Raw genomic sequence first — 20,715 nt, 5'->3', positions numbered from 1 at the left:
CTATGCCCCTGTCTCTCTCTGTCTGTCTGGCGAGCCCACGCGCCCTATAGCAAAAAACCCCTCACAAAAAAAAAAAAAAAAAGTTATTCACTTAGTGGAGTTAGTGTTATTTTTAAATGTATTAATAATTTTAATTTTAAATTTAATTTCTAGTACGATAAAAATCAACAGCTGTAACCCATATAAGCAAAAACTCTTGGAAATCTTTACTACCACTTTCAAAGGATTCAGACATCAAAAAGGTGGAGAACCAGTGCCCTGAAACATGCAGAGAAGCTAGCGCAGTCCTGTCTCCTAAATGGGTGCTTTTGGACATCTAATGTGATAAGGAGCCTAGGTGTTAAGTCTGTTCCTAGCATCCTGATATCAGAGAAAGTTCTACACGGTTGTGTACCACTGAAACCCCCCAATTTGGGAAAAAAGTTATACTTCTCAACTGAATTCAACCTACATATAATAAATATACTTCTTAGCTGGGTGCTATACATTAGAGGTATTAGAGAGATACTGAAAAGGTAGGGGAGTTGGGGTCAATGGGTGATGTGGAGCTTAAGGTGACTGGCTCCCGCATGGCTGAATGAGCAGTTCGGGTCCCAGATCCGGCAGCTTGAAAAACACATAGGATGCATGTGAGTAGGTGGCCAAGATCCTGGGAGGGGGACAGATGAGAAAGGAGTGCAGCATGGCCACCCCTCTGGGGGGTAATTTCTCACTTTCCCTTTCTCTCCCCAGGGAACACACGTGCCTCACAGCAAAACCATTAAAAGAAAAAAAAAAGACAGAAAAAAAAGAAAAGGCAGGAAGTTAAATGGACAGTCTCACCTCCTAAGGCAAGTGTGGACAGCCCTTTTCCTGCCACAGAAATTTCTGATTTGATGGTGTAAATGACACACTGTCTCAATTATATATTAGTTTTTTTAAGTTAGTACAAAAACGCGTAATTTAGGTTTTTTCTGATACTCAGGGTCACAACCAGAAGAGGCAGTTATTGTGTAGACAAGGACCAAGTATGGTGAATCCACATCTTTCTTCCTCCCTCGGACAACATCACCTGCCTATATCGAGCAGGGTATTTCCAGGGCTCCTGAACCCATCCGGCCTGGGAGTCTGTCGCGTCTACACGGGGCTGTCCTGGGGCTTCAGTGCGGGGCTGGCTCACATCCTACGTCTCCAGCGCCCGCGGTGTCAGGCGCTGCTGACCGTTCACTGGCTCTCCGTTCCGGTCAGGAGTCCGCCCCACCTACTGCGGCCAGGACCAGCATCTGGGACACGCCATGCCATCCCTGCCCCCTGGTTTTCTCAGGCTTCTTCCAAAACAACGCAGGGGGAAATTCTTATTCATCTGACCATCCACCGTGAACATTCATTCAAAAGAGACTTCAAAATGTATTTCCACTACTCTGGGCCCGGTCCTTTACCAATTCCCATCAAAATGACAACCGCACATTAAACTTTCCGTCTGCCGCAACTCTGAACTAGGCGTGCTAAAATAATCAAAATGTCCCAGATGGACAGTGGTACCCGCACACTCGTACACTTCTAATAACTGCGCCAACTTCGCCGCTGGGGAGGTAGCACCAAGAGCAGGCGGTGAGGAGCAGGCTGGGGCCGGACGACACTCACCTACTTGCAGTCCAGCGCTCTTCCCGGTCGCCCCGCCGCCCCCGGCCCCAGCACCTGCACCCTCCCGTGGGCGGGGAGCCAGGGCCCGGCTGCCCAGGGAGAACCCGGAGCACGCGTCTCGGTGTTCGGCCAGAAGACACCCACCTTCAGCATCTTCTTATTCGCCGTGTTCTTGCCACACTCTCTCCTCAGCTGCTCACTCATGGCTTGCAGCTCTCTTCCGAAGTGGATCATCCTCTCGATGGCGGCCTGACTCCCTCCGCACAACTGCCGTCTTAACTGACTCGAGTCCACTTCTGTAAGCAAGACAGTCAAGGATTTCAGCACCTCAGGAAGTGGAGCGCGAGGAAGAAACACAGAAACCTCCTGTAACGCCCTGCCCGTTTCATCCGGTCGTTACTCCCTGCCCATCAGCTAACTCCGCAGACTTCGGTGTAAGCTGGTGTGGAATTCTGCAGCTATGAGGCGTGCGTTAGGTCTCGAGGGCCTGGCACTCGGTACCGAGCTTGCAGTCACGACAGTGACAGCCCGTCAGGATCTACCTGGGGGTCAGGGCAAATCTGGAAAGGTTAAGCACGATGTCTACGACTACACTGAGCAACGATAGGAAAAAAAATGTTAGCAACCACCTCTTAGGCTGCTTTTACTGACAGAACTTAGATAGAATACAATGTTCCTAGAAGCTAAAAGAAGTTAGATGACTCCAGTAAAAACACAGGAGGCATCCCGGTCATGGAAAAGATGAACTATACTACTTCTAGAAAAATGTTACTTCGGAAAATAATTTTGCTGTAGCTTAACAACTACCATTGACTGACAACATTAACGATATCAATCACTAATTACAATGACATAAATCATTAATATGACGAAGATGGTAATGACTTAAGTATCTGTGCTATCAGCGATGCACAGATGAACTCAGGTACTCCTCCCACTGGCCTGTGCGGTCACGATTCCACCCATTTTACAGATGAAGACATTGAGGCACAGAGCAGTTGCTTATCCGAGGTCGGAGGGCTAGTAAGCAGCAGCTGCAGAAACCATATCCGGGCAGTCTGGCTTTAACGCCTGCTTTTTCTCTCTTGGTTTAAACTGGTCTTTGGAAGATGGGGTTGCTGATACCCCTAGAATAAAACTAGGTTGCACAACCCCCTTGAATCTCAAAATACTTAAGAACGCTCATGTTGCCGTGGAATACCGACCATGAAGTACATCTCTAAGTGTCAGTAATGCACACTCTCCGCTTGATGGGAAAGTCTGAGGGCTTAACTTTATGGTACAACTTGCTACGTGGGAGTTGGCTACAAAACACAAACGTGCAGGCCCGTGTGGCTCTGCGCCCCTAAGTCTGTGGTGGGGGGAGGCCGGCCGAGGTGCCGACCACGGAGCGGGCACACGTGGCACCCGGCACAGTCGGGCACGCCTGCGGAAATGGACGCTGTCTGATTCACATCTGTAAGGCTCTCTACCTGCTGGCCTGACACACAACATTCAAAGGAAGTGTGCAGAGGTTTGTAGCCCTCCCGTAAACTCGCTCTGAACCCAGCACGGCAGCATCAGCGCCTCGGCAGATCGGCAGAGAGGCCGGCCTGGCACACGGCTGTGGAAGGAACCGAAGGAGGGGACCCCGCTGTCTAGCAGCACTTGCACGAGACAGTCCAAGTAACGCGCGTGGCTGTCACACCCTACGGCCCACGTGCATTTTAAATCTGCTTTATGCTCATCGGCTGTGAATCAGTACCAGTAAAAACATAACCTTGCAGCCATCATTTTTATTAAAAGTGTAAGAAATATCACTGCAGACCCATTTCGGTGTCACACTCTTCCATTTCGTGGTCGTGTTTAGAGCTACCGTTTAGGAAACCGTTGGACGAAGTTTCTCCAACTCCATTGGAGTAGTGATCTGTCTCCATGTCTACATCGTTACTGAAAACGAAAAAACAAACCTAATTTTAGAAGCAGCATACTTTCAGCTTAGATTTTTTTTTTCTTCAAATTACGACTCAACTACATAGCCTACTTATAAACTAGCTTTATGGGGCACCAGTGAGCTGCAAAAAAAAGGCATTTCGTTAAATCTCAAATGTATGCAAAGCCGAACGCACAGCTGCTGGGGAACGAGTCGGGACCCTGGAGATGAGGGGAAGAGGCACGTGTGCTAAGACGCAGAGCAAGTGGCCCTCGGCACGGCGGTATCCGAGTGCTCGGACTGCCCTTCTGTTGACCAGCTCTAGCCCAGCATGACCGGCCAGGCCTCACCCTGCCCCGGGGTCCCTGGCCCCGGCCCCTAGCACTTATTTCCAGCATGTAAAGGGAAGCCCAAAGTCAGAATGGGGCCCCTACATCTCCCTCCTGGAGACCACTCCCACTCCCTCCTGCCCTCATGTTCCATCTGCTCCTATGCTTTGAATGGTCTTGCCATTTGGCATCTGTCCTCGCTACTTAATATTATCCAAGTTTGCAGCCAGCGTGGAGATTAGGGTGTTGGAATCCTACTTGGTTGACCATAGTTTGAGTCCTTACAAAATCATCATTTCCATTAAGTTCTGTTACAAATTCGGTTCTCTAAGAAAATGTCCCAGTGACGAGCAGTCCCTGAAAATGCAACGTGACCAACTGTTGCGTACTGAAGGACCAAACGTACTCCAGGCTGACCCAGGGGCTGGACAGGGCAGGCTGACCTCCCAGACCCTGCTCCTACACGAGTCCTAGAGTAAATGATACACTCCGTGAACTTCTGGGCTGCATGACTACCACCTGGGTGCACCAAGGAGCGGAGGAAACCAACGGAGACTTGTGTTCCCTCCGAGCTCTTCAAAGTCAGACTCCACACCCAGCCTAGTGTCTGGGAGCCGACAGGTGTTGAACACCACGCTCGTGCTAACATTTACTAAATGGCTTCGCCATCTACATGCAAGCTACTTAAAGGGGGGCTTTCAAAAAACAGCTTTTATAGAGGTCTTTTGAGCTCAGTAGACATTCTATAAATTTATCCCCCCCCAAAAAAAAATCTCACACACTGACAAATAAGTTATAAATTCCCATGTTAACAGTGGAAGTGAAATCTATGCTTGTGTTTTAGCTGGAAGTCTAACAGGTGGTGTTCATGTATCATGTGCATAGCTCTGTGCTTGGCAGGGAGACGGTGCCCAGAGCCCTGAATCTGTTCTTACCCCTCACCAGGGGTGGGAGGGTAGGAGAAGAAGGCAAGGAACTAAGGGAAGAGTTCGAGGACATTCCAGGAGATCGAAAAGCATTGGGGAACACAGAGTCCCTGCCTTTAGGTTCTCTGGGACCTGGGGAACTCCCAGACCCTCACTACGGGTCATATCATTCAAGTTCTTTGAAAATTACGAACAGCGAGGACCCCTACAACTAGGTTGCTCGCATTACCGCGAAAGCCAGGAGCGCCACTCACCTGGTAAAGTTATTAACTTGCTGTGATCTTGACATATTTATACTATTTAATTCTGGGACATTCAGATTGGATGACTGATGTTTACTATGGCAGTAAGACTGATGTACTTTATTTGATATTACACCGTTACTACAGCTTTCGAAACCTGAGAGATAAAAAGGAAGGTATCGGTTACACAGGAACAAGTGCAAACACTCATTTGCCGCTTAGCTTTAAACTAACGTCTGCGCGTTCTGATTTTGCGTTCAAGATTTTTAAAAGGTAAGAGATTCAGTGGACTCCTTAAATAATAAACGTAATTTATTTCAGAGGATACGATGAAAACGTAGTTCTGAGCTGTAATGATCTCCTTTAACACTCCCTGAAGGTTTAATTACGGATCTCATTTAACCTTCGCGTCATTAATTTTTACATAGGAATACTCGGAGGCTCAGACTCGGCCCCAGCCTGAAGAGACTGTATGATACTCAAGGGGGCTGGCGGCTAGAGACTGGGACAGGGGACTCGTCCTTGCTGGGGGGGGAGGTCAACAACGTAAACACACCAAGAGGAAGAGGTGCGGGGAGTGTGCACTGACTGGGAACCTGATGGGAAGGCCAGCACCCGCCTGGTTTCAGAACGTTACACGTACAGAGGGAAGACAGGGTCTCGGGACACACACGATTACAGAGACGAGACCGAGTGGGTCAGAAGTAAACCTATACACGCGATGTCACGAAAGACAGAGCATTTGGGTTATGAGGACGTCAAGAGCCACAGAGTAAAGCTGGTGAGCCCGAAAAATGGGACGGGGGACAAAATTCACTTGGCAAAGGAGACTGCGGGGAGAAGCTTGGCTGGGAGAGCGTCAAGGCAGGCAGGCAGCCTAGTCGTGCTGGCTTTGGTAATCAGTGGCGAAGCTATCACAGCCAGACCCCTGTAAAATCTGTACTGTATTAAACACCACTAACGTTTCATTATGAAATATTAATCACTTATTTGCAGGGAAAACTCACTTTGCCTGGTGACTTTTGTTTATGAAGAGCTGCAAACCACCCACTCTCAGCAAGAGCTCTGCTCAAAGCTAATTCGGGGACTGATAACCTACGAATCTGAACCGACCCGTTTTCATTCAGCATACTTTGAAAGCAAGTACGCACACCTACAAAACAGCTACACAGAAAAGGGCTAGATCTTTAATATTTTTTTAAAGTTTTGTTTTTGTTTTTGCTTTTGCCACAGGGTGCATGTACTTGCTGGAGAGAGACAGATACAAAGAAAGCAAGAAATCAGCCCTCAAGGGGGATGGCAATGTCGCCCTCCCCTCTCCACTCTCTTCTTGGGATTTTAGACACACACATATATGTGCCCAGTGGGATTTTCAAGCTGCCATGCCACCTGCTGGCCCTTAGTGTTTTGTTTAATTAGTTAATTTTGGTTCTTAATTATAAAGAAGGCTAAACTTTAAAGATAACAGCGTAAGACGGAATCTCACCAGAAAAATGTGCCGTAGTTGCTTTCCCGGATGCTAAACTGTGGATGTTCACCCCGTGGCTGGGGCTCACACTGGGACTGCTGAAGGGCCGAGGACTCACGGGGTAACTGTCTTGAGATTTCGGACTCCGGCCTCCCAGACACCGTACTTCGCTATCCGTCCCGTTCACCATTTCTATAAACTGCCGCACTCTGGGGGAGGAGAAAAGGCACGCCGTGTCCCCAAAGGGCTCTCTGCTCATCTAACAGCAGCCGAGTCCCAAAAATAACTTTAAAAATTCTATCGGCAGGTCTAGTCCTTAGATAGTGAGCTAAAAAATATTAAACATAGCTTCACATACTGTATTACTTAGGATAATTTTTTTAACTTTCCAGGAAAACTAGAATAAAATACAAAAGGCACTATAATAGCATCTCCTTTCATCGAGATGTATTAAGAACATTAAAAAATCTTTCTGTAGCTATAACCAAGATTACACTTCATTTTCCAGCTAACGTAATTTCATCAAAATAGTGTTTGTACTCGTGAGCAAATCAAGTTCCTCTTAAGAACATGGTTTTATGTACACCTGGTAAAACGAAGCACACCCTTCCTCTTCACTTTCCCTCAGCCAGGTCCCATTCCCAGTCCCTTAGCCAACATGGGCCTCATTTAGGCTTATTCAAAAGCAAAACAATTCTATCACCTGACTTATAAAGAATTTCTGTTGCTTAATTAAGTGGAATTCATTTTTTCTTTTTCCTTTTTGCCATAGGGCGTGTGTATGCGCCAGAAAGGACAGAGACAGAGAGAGGGAACATGAGAAATCATCCCACGGGGCCGACGACAACACCGCAACTCCTTCTCAGGACCCTGGGCACACGTGCACAGCATTGCTTTTTAAGCCACTGGGTCTGGAGCTCGAACCACGGTCAGCCATGTGGGGTCCAGTGCTTTAATCACCACGCCACCTGCTGGCCCTCGTCGTATTTTTGGTTACAGGCTCTGAAGTAGAATTTCTGGATCATATGGTATAACAGTATGTTTGATTTTTTTTTTTTTAAGCACTGCCATACCATTTTGCTCAGGGAGTGCCCTGTTTTATATTTTACTAACAGTGCACAAGGGTTCCAGTTTTTCCACAGCTTCCCCAACGTTTTCTTTCTGTGTTTTTGATAATTAACATCTTAAGTTCTTTTTTTTAAAATTACTATTATTGGTTTCATGAATCTGTACTGAGCTTAAAATTTCAACTCATTTTTTTAAATGCCGAGGAGATTTATTATAAGGTCCTTTTCAGAAGGGAAAACATACATTTGTCGTCTGAGTAAGAGTCCGCATTTTAAAGAGGAGACCGGGCCAGCAGGTGGTGTGGTGGTTAAGGCGCTGGACTCCAACATGGCTAACTGCAGCTCGAGTTCTGGATCTGGTGGCTTGCCCTCTCTCTCTTGCGCACGCTGTCTCTCCCTCTCTCTCTCTGGTGAGCATGTGTGCCCTATAGCAAAGTAAAAAATAATCATGACAAATAAAATAATTCCAAAAAAAGGAAACACTGATAAGAGAGCAAAGAGATGATAAAAGATGCCATCTCCTTGTAGCCTTTTAACACAAAATATTTCTTAAAATTATTTAGATGTGCTATACTACAAAACTATATGTAAACAAGTTGCAACAAGGCACAATAAAAATCACAAGTATGAAAACTGTTTTAATTACAGGGGATGGGGGGATAAAAAACTGAATTAAAGCATGAGTTTATTATGGTGCAAAACTTTTTGAAATGCAATTTACTGGAATATGCATTTTCCATGAACTTTTTGAAGAACCCTGGTATAACACATAGAATAGATATGCGTAATATATAATAAAGATAGCATTTTCTTCAACTCACTTCAATGTGAAAAGGAGATTAGGATTTCTTTCAAGTAAACTTGGATATAACTGTTGTGTCGTTTCAATGGCTTCTCCCATTCTTCCTGCTAACACCAATTTCTGAATTCCTAGTCAGTAAAAGCAAGCAAAAGATTAACCTTTACACAAGTAGAATCATAAATTAGTAGATCGTCTGGGGGAAAGGGGGAGTTTTAAATTATTGTCATTACTTTCTATTTCTTTTTCTACCATCATAATTTCTATTAGGCAATATAGGAAAAGTTCAGACGTATTAAAAAAATAAGAAAAACGTGATCTTCACAAACTGTAATTAAAAAACATAAAAAAATAACACATAAGTAACAGTTAAACCACCTACTAGGCGATATTGAAGTTATCAAACACTAAAATTAAAAAGCCTATGTTTTGGGGTCAGCAGGTGGTAGAGTGGTTAAGGTGCTGCCCTCCCATGTGGTCAACTGTGGTTCAAGGACCAGATCCAGCAGCTGGGATCTCACACTGGGCGCATGAGTGCCCAACATCCAGACGTGGGCATGGAGGAGAAGGAATTGCGGCATCCCCCTGGGGGGTGATTTCTCACTTTCTGTCTCTCCAGTGAATCCAAAAATCTCTCTCTAAAAAAATAAAAAGACTACGTTTTTTTAAAAAAAATAATATTTAAAATGTCTTCTCAGATGACAGTCTTCTGAACCCAGGACTAAAAGAATGCTACCAACTGAGTAAGATTCAAATTTAGTACGCTCATGGAACAGTCACTGTGCCAGAGATTCCTTAAGTGACACTGTGAAGACACAAAATGAGGGGGTGGTGGTCTCTGCCCGACAGAGCTCGCGAAGGGGGGGAGAAAGACAACGCTGCACACCGCACCATCAGTGCTGCTACAGCCTCTGACTAGGAAACGCTCTGGGCTCCTCTAGCACGCCGCCACCCAGCTGTTCTGATTTTACTATTATCTACTGATTAAGTCACTCACCGCTGGTGCACTGAGCATGGACTGCAGGAGGGCCAGAGACGGCCCGGGGGCGCTGGCCTGCCCTGGGACCTAGGCCACAGACACTTGGGACCTACACCTTATATCCAGACAGCCATTAACGCCAAGATTTACATTTCTTTCACATATTATCTCCATTATCTAACCAGGACTAGTTTATTATTTAAGACAACCTTTGGGACCAGCAGATGATGTAATGGTTACATCACTGGATTCCCACAGTCAACCACGGTTTGAGTCCCGGATACAGCAATTTAAAACTCACACTGGGTGTGTAGGTGTGCGTGCCCAAAATCCCGAGAGGAGAATGGAGGAGAAGGGATTGTAGCGTGGCTATCCCCTCAGGGGGTGATTTCTTGCTTTTTGTCTCTGTTTCTCTCTGTCTCTCTGACGAGTGTGTGCACCCTATAGCAAAAAAAATCTCTCTCTCAAAAAAAAAAAGACAAATATTTTGTTAAAAGCTTGTTTCCTAAATGCTTCAGAAAACATAATTTTAGCAAAACCACTAAAGGCATTTCTTAGAAAAAGATCCCCCAGGTTATCTTCCCTCACGTTTGGAAATCTCACATAGCTTTATGTGAATTTTTTAAAGCCAACCTTCAAAAAGGTCAGTAAAAATACTTTCAGAGGCATCAATTTTAAGTGAATATATTCGAAATTTTCTAATAAAAAAAAATTCCATTTCTAAAAAATGAAAAGAAAGTAACCAAATCTGTAGTCTGAAAACCAAATGCTCGCCGTGCCCCGCCGTGCCCTTACGTTGTCTATTCTTAATAGAAGCTAATTCTTCTAGAACGGTCTGGTCTGTAGATCTGGCAAAGGCCTCTGCTGTGGCACAGTAGCCATGGTGGACTAAGTACGACGAAACCATTCTTAAAAGAAAAAGAAGAAACACACATCTTTTAGTCAAGAGAAAGCAAGCTTCAGACTACAATTTATATAGGCAACGTCTATGCTGGTGTTACAAAATTAACCTACTTCCCTGAAACAAGGCTTGGAGAACTCAACTTAAAGTTGAAAAAAAAAAAATAATAACAAAACCGTTTTGTCCTAGTCACATACTCATCTCCCGAAAGACAAGTAATTGTAAATGCTATGTTAAGTCAACTGTCCCTAAAAATGAACATCTGTGAAGAATCCAGGACATGAAACGATCTTTTCTTTCATCCTTGGATCGCCATTAATCTCAGGTCTCCTATTGATTTCTCATCCTGTTACTCAGTCCTAATAACTGTCATTTCTATTTGACCTTTATCCCTGCGACGCTGCATTCTGTAAGATAACCAATTTTAATATATGTAACAGGTGAACTCGTAGTGTCTGGGAGCTCAACCACTTTCTCTACCCACCAGTTAAATGAGATGGGATCACAGTATAAACAGAAGAGATAGCACAGTGGCTCCAGACAGACTCTTCCAGAACAAAGACTATGGGAGTCCTACTAATTAACGAGTCAGGCTGACCTAAGGTTCTGTAGGTGGCATCAAATGAAGCCTTTTTAACTTGCAGAAATAGGTGGAGTAAATTATTATTTTTTTCTCGGGAGATTAAACTAGAATCCGTAATACGTTTAATTATTAGGATATACATTAGCAGATGAGAAGGTTTGAGGATCAAAAGATTAAATCGCTTTCCACGTAAAACACAAATGTCCGAGTCGGGTCGATCGGCAGTTCTCCGCGCTTACTTCTGAATCATGGTCTGCCATTCCCCTTCGCGGTCCCCGATGGGGAACCTGTCTATCTGTGCCTGTATTTTGGTCCTCCACTCCCGCATGTAGTCTTCTATGTCAAACACAAAGGGATGCTGCCCAAAGTTGGCATCGACCACTTCTCCTGGGGTCTGAAGCCCCACAGTAGGATACAGGTTTGGCTGTAAGGTAACACATTTCATTAAATGCCTCATCATCTTATGTTAGACTTATTCTCTTAAAGCTATCTTTATAGTAAAGGAAGACTACATTATCTAAATTCCTTGGTGTGTTAAATTGAAGAAAAAAAACCAAAATCCCACATCCTGCAATCTAACCAAGGAAAAAGCAAAGAATTTAAAACACCGATTTTATTTATTTGTGAGCTAAGCTGTGTTGCACCAGGTGGTGTTATACTTGGAATGTATGAAGACACAATTCTTGCTCTTAGGAACATGTCACAGGGTAGTTACCAAGATTCAAATATCAACATACAACTCGGGTTTATCCTCGATTTTATATATAATACACTACTACAAAGTGCACGTTAAAGCCAGTTACACCGTGACAGTACAATTCTAGTCAGACATACAATATTTTAAGTTTATTATTGTCTTTTATCGAAAGCAAGTACGCACACCTACAAAACAGCTACACAGAAAAGGGCTAGATCTTTAATATTTTTTTAAAGTTTTGTTTTTGTTTCTGCTTTTGCCACAGGGTGCATGTACTTGCTGGAGAGAGACAGAGACAAAGAAAGCCAGAAATCAGCCCTCAAGGGGGATGGCAATGTCGCCCTCCCCTCTCCACTCTCTTCTTGGGATTTTAGACACACACATATATGTGCCCAGTGGGATTTTCAAGCTGCCATGCCACCTGCTGGCCCTTAGTGTTTTGTTTAATTAGTTAATTTTGGTTCTTAATTATAAAGAAGGCTAAACTTTAAAGATAACAGCGTAAGACGGAATCTCACCAGAAAAATGTGCCGTAGTTGCTTTCCCGGATGCTAAACTGTGGATGTTCACCCCGTGGCTGGGGCTCACACTGGGACTGCTGAAGGGCCGAGGACTCACGGGGTAACTGTCTTGAGATTTCGGACTCCGGCCTCCCAGACACCGTACTTCGCTATCCGTCCCGTTCACCATTTCTATAAACTGCCGCACTCTGGGGGAGGAGAAAAGGCACGCCGTGTCCCCAAAGGGCTCTCTGCTCATCTAACAGCAGCCGAGTCCCAAAAATAACTTTAAAAATTCTATCAGCAGGTCTAGTCCTTAGATAGTGAGCTAAAAAATATTAAACATAGCTTCACATACTGTATTACTTAGGATAATTTTTTTAACTTTCCAGGAAAACTAGAATAAAATACAAAAGGCACTATAATAGCATCTCCTTTCATCGAGATGTATTAAGAACATTAAAAAATCTTTCTGTAGCTATAACCAAGATTACACTTCATTTTCCAGCTAACGTAATTTCATCAAAATAGTGTTTGTACTCGTGAGCAAATCAAGTTCCTCTTAAGAACATGGTTTTATGTACACCTGGTAAAACGAAGCACACCCTTCCTCTTCACTTTCCCTCAGCCAGGTCCCATTCCCAGACTCTTAGCCAACATGGGCCTCATTTAAGCTTATTCAAAAGCAAAACAATTCTATCACCTGACTTATAAAGAATTTCTGTTGCTTAATTAAGTGGAATTCATTTTTTCTTTTTCCTTTTTGCCATAGGGCGTGTGTATGCGCCAGAAAGGACAGAGACAGAGAGAGGGAACATGAGAAATCATCCCACGGGGCCGACGACAACACCGCAACTCCTTCTCAGGACCCTGGGCACACGTGCACAGCATTGCTTTTTAAGCCACTGGGTCTGGAGCTCGAACCACGGTCAGCCATGTGGGGTCCAGTGCTTTAATCACCACGCCACCTGCTGGCCCTCGTCGTATTTTTGGTTACAGGCTCTGAAGTAGAATTTCTGGATCATATGGTATAACAGTATGTTTGATTTTTTTTTTTTTAAGCACTGCCATACCATTTTGCTCAGGGAGTGCCCTGTTTTATATTTTACTAACAGTGCACAAGGGTTCCAGTTTTTCCACAGCTTCCCCAACGTTTTCTTTCTGTGTTTTTGATAATTAACATCTTAAGTTCTTTTTTTTTTTAAATTACTATTATTGATTTCATGAATCTGTACTGAGCTTAAAATTTCAACTCATTTTTTTAAATGCCGAGGAGATTTATTATAAGGCTTTTTTTTAAAATTACTATTATTGGTTTCATGAATCTGTACTGAGCTTAAAATTTCAACTCATTTTTTTAAATGCCGAGGAGATTTATTATAAGGTCCTTTTCAGAAGGGAAAACATACATTTGTCGTCTGAGTAAGAGTCCGCATTTTAAAGAGGAGACCGGGCCAGCAGGTGGTGTGGTGGTTAAGGCGCTGGACTCCAACATGGCTAACTGCAGCTCGAGTTCTGGATCTGGTGGCTTGCCCTCTCTCTCTTGCGCACGCTGTCTCTCCCTCTCTCTCTCTGGTGAGCATGTGTGCCCTATAGCAAAGTAAAAAATAATCATGACAAATAAAATAATTCCAAAAAAAGGAAACACTGATAAGAGAGCAAAGAGATGATAAAAGATGCCATCTCCTTGTAGCCTTTTAACACAAAATATTTCTTAAAATTATTTAGATGTGCTATACTACAAAACTATATGTAAACAAGTTGCAACAAGGCACAATAAAAATCACAAGTATGAAAACTGTTTTAATTACAGGGGATGGGGGGATAAAAAACTGAATTAAAGCATGAGTTTATTATGGTGCAAAACTTTTTGAAATGCAATTTACTGGAATATGCATTTTCCATGAACTTTTTGAAGAACCCTGGTATAACACATAGAATAGATATGCGTAATATATAATAAAGATAGCATTTTCTTCAACTCACTTCAATGTGAAAAGGAGATTAGGATTTCTTTCAAGTAAACTTGGATATAACTGTTGTGTCGTTTCAATGGCTTCTCCCATTCTTCCTGCTAACACCAATTTCTGAATTCCTAGTCAGTAAAAGCAAGCAAAAGATTAACCTTTACACAAGTAGAATCATAAATTAGTAGATCGTCTGGGGGAAAGGGGGAGTTTTAAATTATTGTCATTACTTTCTATTTCTTTTTCTACCATCATAATTTCTATTAGGCAATATAGGAAAAGTTCAGACGTATTAAAAAAATAAGAAAAACGTGATCTTCACAAACTGTAATTAAAAAACATAAAAAAATAACACATAAGTAACAGTTAAACCACCTACTAGGCGATATTGAAGTTATCAAACACTAAAATTAAAAAGCCTATGTTTTGGGGTCAGCAGGTGGTAGAGTGGTTAAGGTGCTGCCCTCCCATGTGGTCAACTGTGGTTCAAGGACCAGATCCAGCAGCTGGGATCTCACACTGGGCGCATGAGTGCCCAACATCCAGACGTGGGCATGGAGGAGAAGGAATTGCGGCATCCCCCTGGGGGGTGATTTCTCACTTTCTGTCTCTCCAGTGAATCCAAAAATCTCTCTCTAAAAAAATAAAAAGACTACGTTTTTTTAAAAAAAATAATATTTAAAATGTCTTCTCAGATGACAGTCTTCTGAACCCAGGACTAAAAGAATGCTACCAACTGAGTAAGATTCAAATTTAGTACGCTCATGGAACAGTCACTGTGCCAGAGATTCCTTAAGTGACACTGTGAAGACACAAAATGAGGGGGTGGTGGTCTCTGCCCGACAGAGCTCGCGAAGGGGGGGAGAAAGACAACGCTGCACACCGCACCATCAGTGCTGCTACAGCCTCTGACTAGGAAACGCTCTGGGCTCCTCTAGCACGCCGCCACCCAGCTGTTCTGATTTTACTATTATCTACTGATTAAGTCACTCACCGCTGGTGCACTGAGCATGGACTGCAGGAGGGCCAGAGACGGCCCGGGGGCGCTGGCCTGCCCTGGGACCTAGGCCACAGACACTTGGGACCTACACCTTATATCCAGACAGCCATTAACGCCAAGATTTACATTTCTTTCACATATTATCTCCATTATCTAACCAGGACTAGTTTATTATTTAAGACAACCTTTGGGACCAGCAGATGATGTAATGGTTACATCACTGGATTCCCACAGTCAACCACGGTTTGAGTCCCGGATACAGCAATTTAAAACTCACACTGGGTGTGTAGGTGTGCGTGCCCAAAATCCCGAGAGGAGAATGGAGGAGAAGGGATTGTAGCGTGGCTATCCCCTCAGGGGGTGATTTCTTGCTTTTTGTCTCTGTTTCTCTCTGTCTCTCTGACGAGTGTGTGCACCCTATAGCAAAAAAATCTCTCTCTCAAAAAAAAAAAGACAAATATTTTGTTAAAAGCTTGTTTCCTAAATGCTTCAGAAAACATAATTTTAGCAAAACCACTAAAGGCATTTCTTAGAAAAAGATCCCCCAGGTTATCTTCCCTCACGTTTGGAAATCTCACATAGCTTTATGTGAATTTTTTAAAGCCAACCTTCAAAAAGGTCAGTAAAAATACTTTCAGAGGCATCAATTTTAAGTGAATATATTCGAAATTTTCTAATAAAAAAAAATTCCATTTCTAAAAAATGAAAAGAAAGTAACCAAATCTGTAGTCTGAAAACCAAATGCTCGCCGTGCCCCGCCGTGCCCTTACGTTGTCTATTCTTAATAGAAGCTAATTCTTCTAGAACGGTCTGGTCTGTAGATCTGGCAAAGGCCTCTGCTGTGGCACAGTAGCCATGGTGGACTAAGTACGACGAAACCATTCTTAAAAGAAAAAGAAGAAACACACATCTTTTAGTCAAGAGAAAGCAAGCTTCAGACTACAATTTATATAGGCAACGTCTATGCTGGTGTTACAAAATTAACCTACTTCCCTGAAACAAGGCTTGGAGAACTCAACTTAAAGTTGAAAAAAAAAAAATAATAACAAAACCGTTTTGTCCTAGTCACATACTCATCTCCCGAAAGACAAGTAATTGTAAATGCTATGTTAAGTCAACTGTCCCTAAAAATGAACATCTGTGAAGAATCCAGGACATGAAACGATCTTTTCTTTCATCCTTGGATCGCCATTAATCTCAGGTCTCCTATTGATTTCTCATCCTGTTACTCAGTCCTAATAACTGTCATTTCTATTTGACCTTTATCCCTGCGACGCTGCATTCTGTAAGATAACCAATTTTAATATATGTAACAGGTGAACTCGTAGTGTCTGGGAGCTCAACCACTTTCTCTACCCACCAGTTAAATGAGATGGGATCACAGTATAAACAGAAGAGATAGCACAGTGGCTCCAGACAGACTCTTCCAGAACAAAGACTATGGGAGTCCTACTAATTAACGAGTCAGGCTGACCTAAGGTTCTGTAGGTGGCATCAAATGAAGCCTTTTTAACTTGCAGAAATAGGTGGAGTAAATTATTATTTTTTTCTCGGGAGATTAAACTAGAATCCGTAATACGTTTAATTATTAGGATATACATTAGCAGATGAGAAGGTTTGAGGATCAAAAGATTAAATCGCTTTCCACGTAAAACACAAATGTCCGAGTCGGGTCGATCGGCAGTTCTCCGCGCTTACTTCTGAATCATGGTCTGCCATTCCCCTTCGCGGTCCCCGATGGGGAACCTGTCTATCTGTGCCTGTATTTTGGTCCTCCACTCCCGCATGTAGTCTTCTATGTCAAACACAAAGGGATGCTGCCCAAAGTTGGCATCGACCACTTCTCCTGGGGTCTGAAGCCCCACAGTAGGATACAGGTTTGGCTGTAAGGTAACACATTTCATTAAATGCCTCATCATCTTATGTTAGACTTATTCTCTTAAAGCTATCTTTATAGTAAAGGAAGACTACATTATCTAAATTCCTTGGTATGTTAAATTGAAGAAAAAAAAAAACAACAAAATCCCACATCCTGCAATCTAACCAAGGAAAAAGCAAAGAATTTAAAACACCGATTTTATTTATTTGTGAGCTAAGCTGTGTTGCACCAGGTGGTGTTATACTTGGAATGTATGAAGACACAATTCTTGCTCTTAGGAACATGTCACAGGGTAGTTACCAAGATTCAAATATCAACATACAACTCGGGTTTATCCTCGATTTTATATATAATACACTACTACAAAGTGCACGTTAAAGCCAGTTACACCGTGACAGTACAATTCTAGTCAGACATACAATATTTTAAGTTTATTATTGTCTTTTATCTATATATTTGGTAGACCCGCCTTACAAAAAAAAAAAAAAAGAAAAAAGAAAGTGAGTATCAACAAAGAGACCAGCAGGTGGCACAGCAGCTAAGGCCCTGGACTCCCATATGGCTGCCCACAGTTTGAGTCCCAGATCCGGCAGCTTGAAAATCATACTGGGCCCATGTGCATGCATGCCCAAAATTCCAGGAGGGCGATTTCTCACTGCCTCTGTCTCTCTCCAGTGAGCGCACGTGCCCTATGACAAAATCCTTAAAAAAAAAACACAGTGCCATTCAGAGGGCGAATTCTCTAGATAGAACTAAAAATTCAAGGGAGGAAAAGGAAGAATTTAAATATTTGAATGCAGAAATGCATTCTGTACTCCAGAATGTCAAAAGTAAACTACCAAGTTTAAAAGGTGGTAGCTTCAGGTACCCACAAAAAAATTGAGGAGTTCTTTTCGGTCTATCACTATTAGTTGTTACAGGTAAATAGAGACCAAGATACTAAGAATGTACTAAATGCCGAAGTTTAATCATTACCATAATCCTGGGTGGTAACTATTATAATTTCTATTACAAAGATAAAAGATATAAGACATTTAAGTAGATTGGCAGCCAAAAACTAAGAGGATGCGTTTAAAAACAACCATTCGACCAAACAGCACAAGTCAGAAATGAAACAATTATTATATAAAAGTATCAAAGAATCTAAAATTCCACGGGATTGGGGAAATAATTAAAGTAGGCAAATGTACCGATTCTTAATAATCAAAGGAACAGGTTTATGGAGTTTCTTTTTTAAAAAATTATTTTATTTAACTTTATTTATTTACTTATTTTAATTTGACCAGAGAGGGACAGAGCAAAAGAGAGGGAAAGCGAGAAAGCAAGCCACCATGTTCAGGACTCGAACCAAAGTCAGCCATGTGGGAGTCCAGTGCCCTTAACCACCACACCACCTGCCGGCCCCCAGATTCATAGAGTTTGAAGCCAAAACCTTCCCACTTTACCAGTGAGGAAACTGAGACCTACAGTTCAGAGCGCAGTGGCCTTCCCCTTAAAGGTCTTACAGAACTGTGAGGTGCTTTAAAACCAACTACACTAGGCCAAAAACCGTAAAGGTATCGACAAGGTGAAAGGCAGTTGTGCTCATTAAGCAGACTTCACCATTCTCATTTACAGAATTGTCCAACGGGGAGCTCTTTTTAATGATGTGTGAATGTAATTTTGTCACCAATTCAGAAAAATAACTCTAGCAATACGATAGAAGAAAACCAACGTCCACGATGCTCTGACAACTGTTCCATGAAAGTCTGAAATTTCTCTTGTGACAAGACACGCCACAGGAGTCAAAAGACAAACAGCACAGAAACAATAGCCCACGCGCTACTGCGCTGTGCTGGGCGGACCAGGGTCACATGGGAGGCCCGAGTTCAAGCCCCGGTCCAATCTGCAAGTTGGGTGCAGGAGCCCGCGCCTGTAATCCCAGCCATCAGAGGGTCTGAGACAGGAGGATGGTGAGCACGAGGCCGGCCTGGGTAAAAATGTGAGATCCTGTCTCAAAAGGGCAAGGCGTGATGGCATACATGCGGAGCTCCAGCTGAGAAGCTGAGGCAGAAGGATGGAGACAGAGAAAGCTGGTCTTTAAAGAAGGGGTGTGTGTGGCAGGGGGTGCAGGGGGAGCAGCAGAGGGCACCACAGAAAAACGCAGTGCCCAGACCTCGATGGGGAACTACAGGTTTGCATCTGGAGCCTCCGTAAGTACGCCAGGCACGCTCATGCTGAGGCCAGGGGTGGACTGTGGCATGAAGATCTTGTTGGGTGGGGTGCTCTCTCTCTCTCACGGAAGAAATACGTAACTTTAAAAAAGGACAAATAGACTTTCTAGGGAAAAACAATCTGCCACACATAGGACAACGAATCAATAGTCCAAGTATCAAAACAAGGGAAGACAAAGATTACCTGTTCGAATTCTTTATTTTTACTTACTCTTTTAGTTTGAGTTTTACTTATATGGCATGTGTACTTGTCAGAAAGAGACAGAAATAATGAAGTAAGAAATAACCCGCCTCCCCCCAGGGGCGACAGCCAGGCTGCAATCCCTTCTCTTCCATTCACTTTTCAGAATTTCGGGCATTCAGATAAATGCGACTGGCGTTGACTTTTTTTGGTGGGGGAAGGTTTGCTACAGAGCACATGCACTCGTGGGAAAGACAGAAAGTTGAAAAATCACCCCCCAGGGGAGATGGCCACACTGCAATCCCTTTTCTCCTCCATTCTTTTCTTGGGATCTCGAGCATGCACACACATGTGCCTAATGTGAGTTTGAAGCCACCAGGTCTGGGACTCGAACCGTGGTTGACCACGTGGGAATCTAGCCACATAACCGCTACATAATCTGGTCCCACGACTGGCGTGATTGTCGAACTGCTGAGTCTGGGACTCAAACCACACAACTAGCTACGTGGGATTCAGTGCTTTAAGCGCCATGCCACCTGTTGGCCTTCAAATTCTTTTCTTCAAATATTTTTAATTTGCTAAAGGATGTATCCACTCTCTCCAGAGACGGAGAAACAAAGGGAGAGAGAACTTCCCAAGGGGGCATGGTCACAGTGCGCTCCCTTCTACTCCATTCTCCATCCTTTCAGGATTTGGGGCACACACACACGTGTGTCCTGCATGCCTTTTAAGCCACCTATGCTGGGATTCAAACCGTGAGGTCAGCCCTGTGGACACAGCTCCTTTGCCATTAGACCACAGGCCAGTCCAGTAGTTCAAATTCTTTTTTTTGAGAGGTTTTTGCTATAGGGCGCGTGCGCTCGCCAGACAGATAGAGAGATAGAAAGCGAGAAATCACCGCCCAGGAGGGATGGCCACGCCGCAATCCCTTCTCCTCCATTCTCCTCTTGGGATCTTGGGCATGCACGCACACGCGCCCGGCGTGAGTTTAAGCCACCGGGTCCAGGACTCGAACAGCGGTCGACTATGTGGGAGTCCAGCGACATAGTCATTACGCTAACTGCTGGTCCCAGTAGTTCAAATTCTTTAAAAAAGGGCAATAGCTAGAGGTAATTTGCAGAACAAATATAAAAAGACCACGTGGCGATACTTAACCTCAGTGTTTAGATTGCAAATTGAGTATTTTCCCCCACATGTCAGGTTAAAGCTTCAATGACAGAATGACTACTGCGATGAGGACTGAGACCATGAACCCTCCCATCTACTGTCCACGGAAACAAACAGAAATGTGCTCACAGATGCAGACAGATGTCTATACACACACACACACACACACACACACACACACATATATATGAAATGACTAAGTGGCCAAGGGGGTTACGGAGTGACTGTACCAGGACCCCCTGCTTTCATGCAAAGATTACAGGAGCGTTCTGAGATCGGAAG

At 43.6% G+C, this 20,715-nt stretch overlaps 1 protein-coding gene across 2 annotated transcripts in view; it reads right to left on the bottom strand.

Moving 5' to 3' along the window:
- The window catches only part of RANBP9 (RAN binding protein 9), a 75,642-nt gene that overhangs the window by 8,182 nt on the left and 46,745 nt on the right, over positions 1 to 20,715 (bottom strand). The window contains exons 5-11 of one of the 2 annotated variants that reach the window (XM_027774802.1): positions 16,692 to 16,876; positions 15,764 to 15,876; positions 14,013 to 14,121; positions 12,045 to 12,235; positions 5,045 to 5,189; positions 3,431 to 3,552; positions 1,768 to 1,919 (exon numbers count right to left, since the gene is read on the bottom strand). In XM_027774802.1, coding sequence (XP_027630603.1) covers positions 1,768 to 1,919; positions 3,431 to 3,552; positions 5,045 to 5,189; positions 12,045 to 12,235; positions 14,013 to 14,121; positions 15,764 to 15,876; positions 16,692 to 16,876 — 1,017 coding nt within the window. Of the gene's footprint in view, positions 1 to 1,767; positions 1,920 to 3,430; positions 3,553 to 5,044; positions 5,190 to 6,518; positions 6,710 to 8,388; positions 8,498 to 10,140; positions 10,254 to 11,068; positions 11,305 to 12,044; positions 12,236 to 14,012; positions 14,122 to 15,763; positions 15,877 to 16,691; positions 16,877 to 20,715 lie in introns of those variants that run through there. The other variant, XM_027774800.1, reaches the window with a different exon arrangement.

Source organism: Tupaia chinensis, unplaced genomic scaffold (assembly GCF_000334495.1).
Source record: "Tupaia chinensis unplaced genomic scaffold, TupChi_1.0 Scaffold000048_1, whole genome shotgun sequence".
Lineage (NCBI taxonomy): Eukaryota > Metazoa > Chordata > Mammalia > Scandentia > Tupaiidae > Tupaia > Tupaia belangeri.
This window is presented reverse-complemented; position numbering and strand designations above follow the sequence as displayed.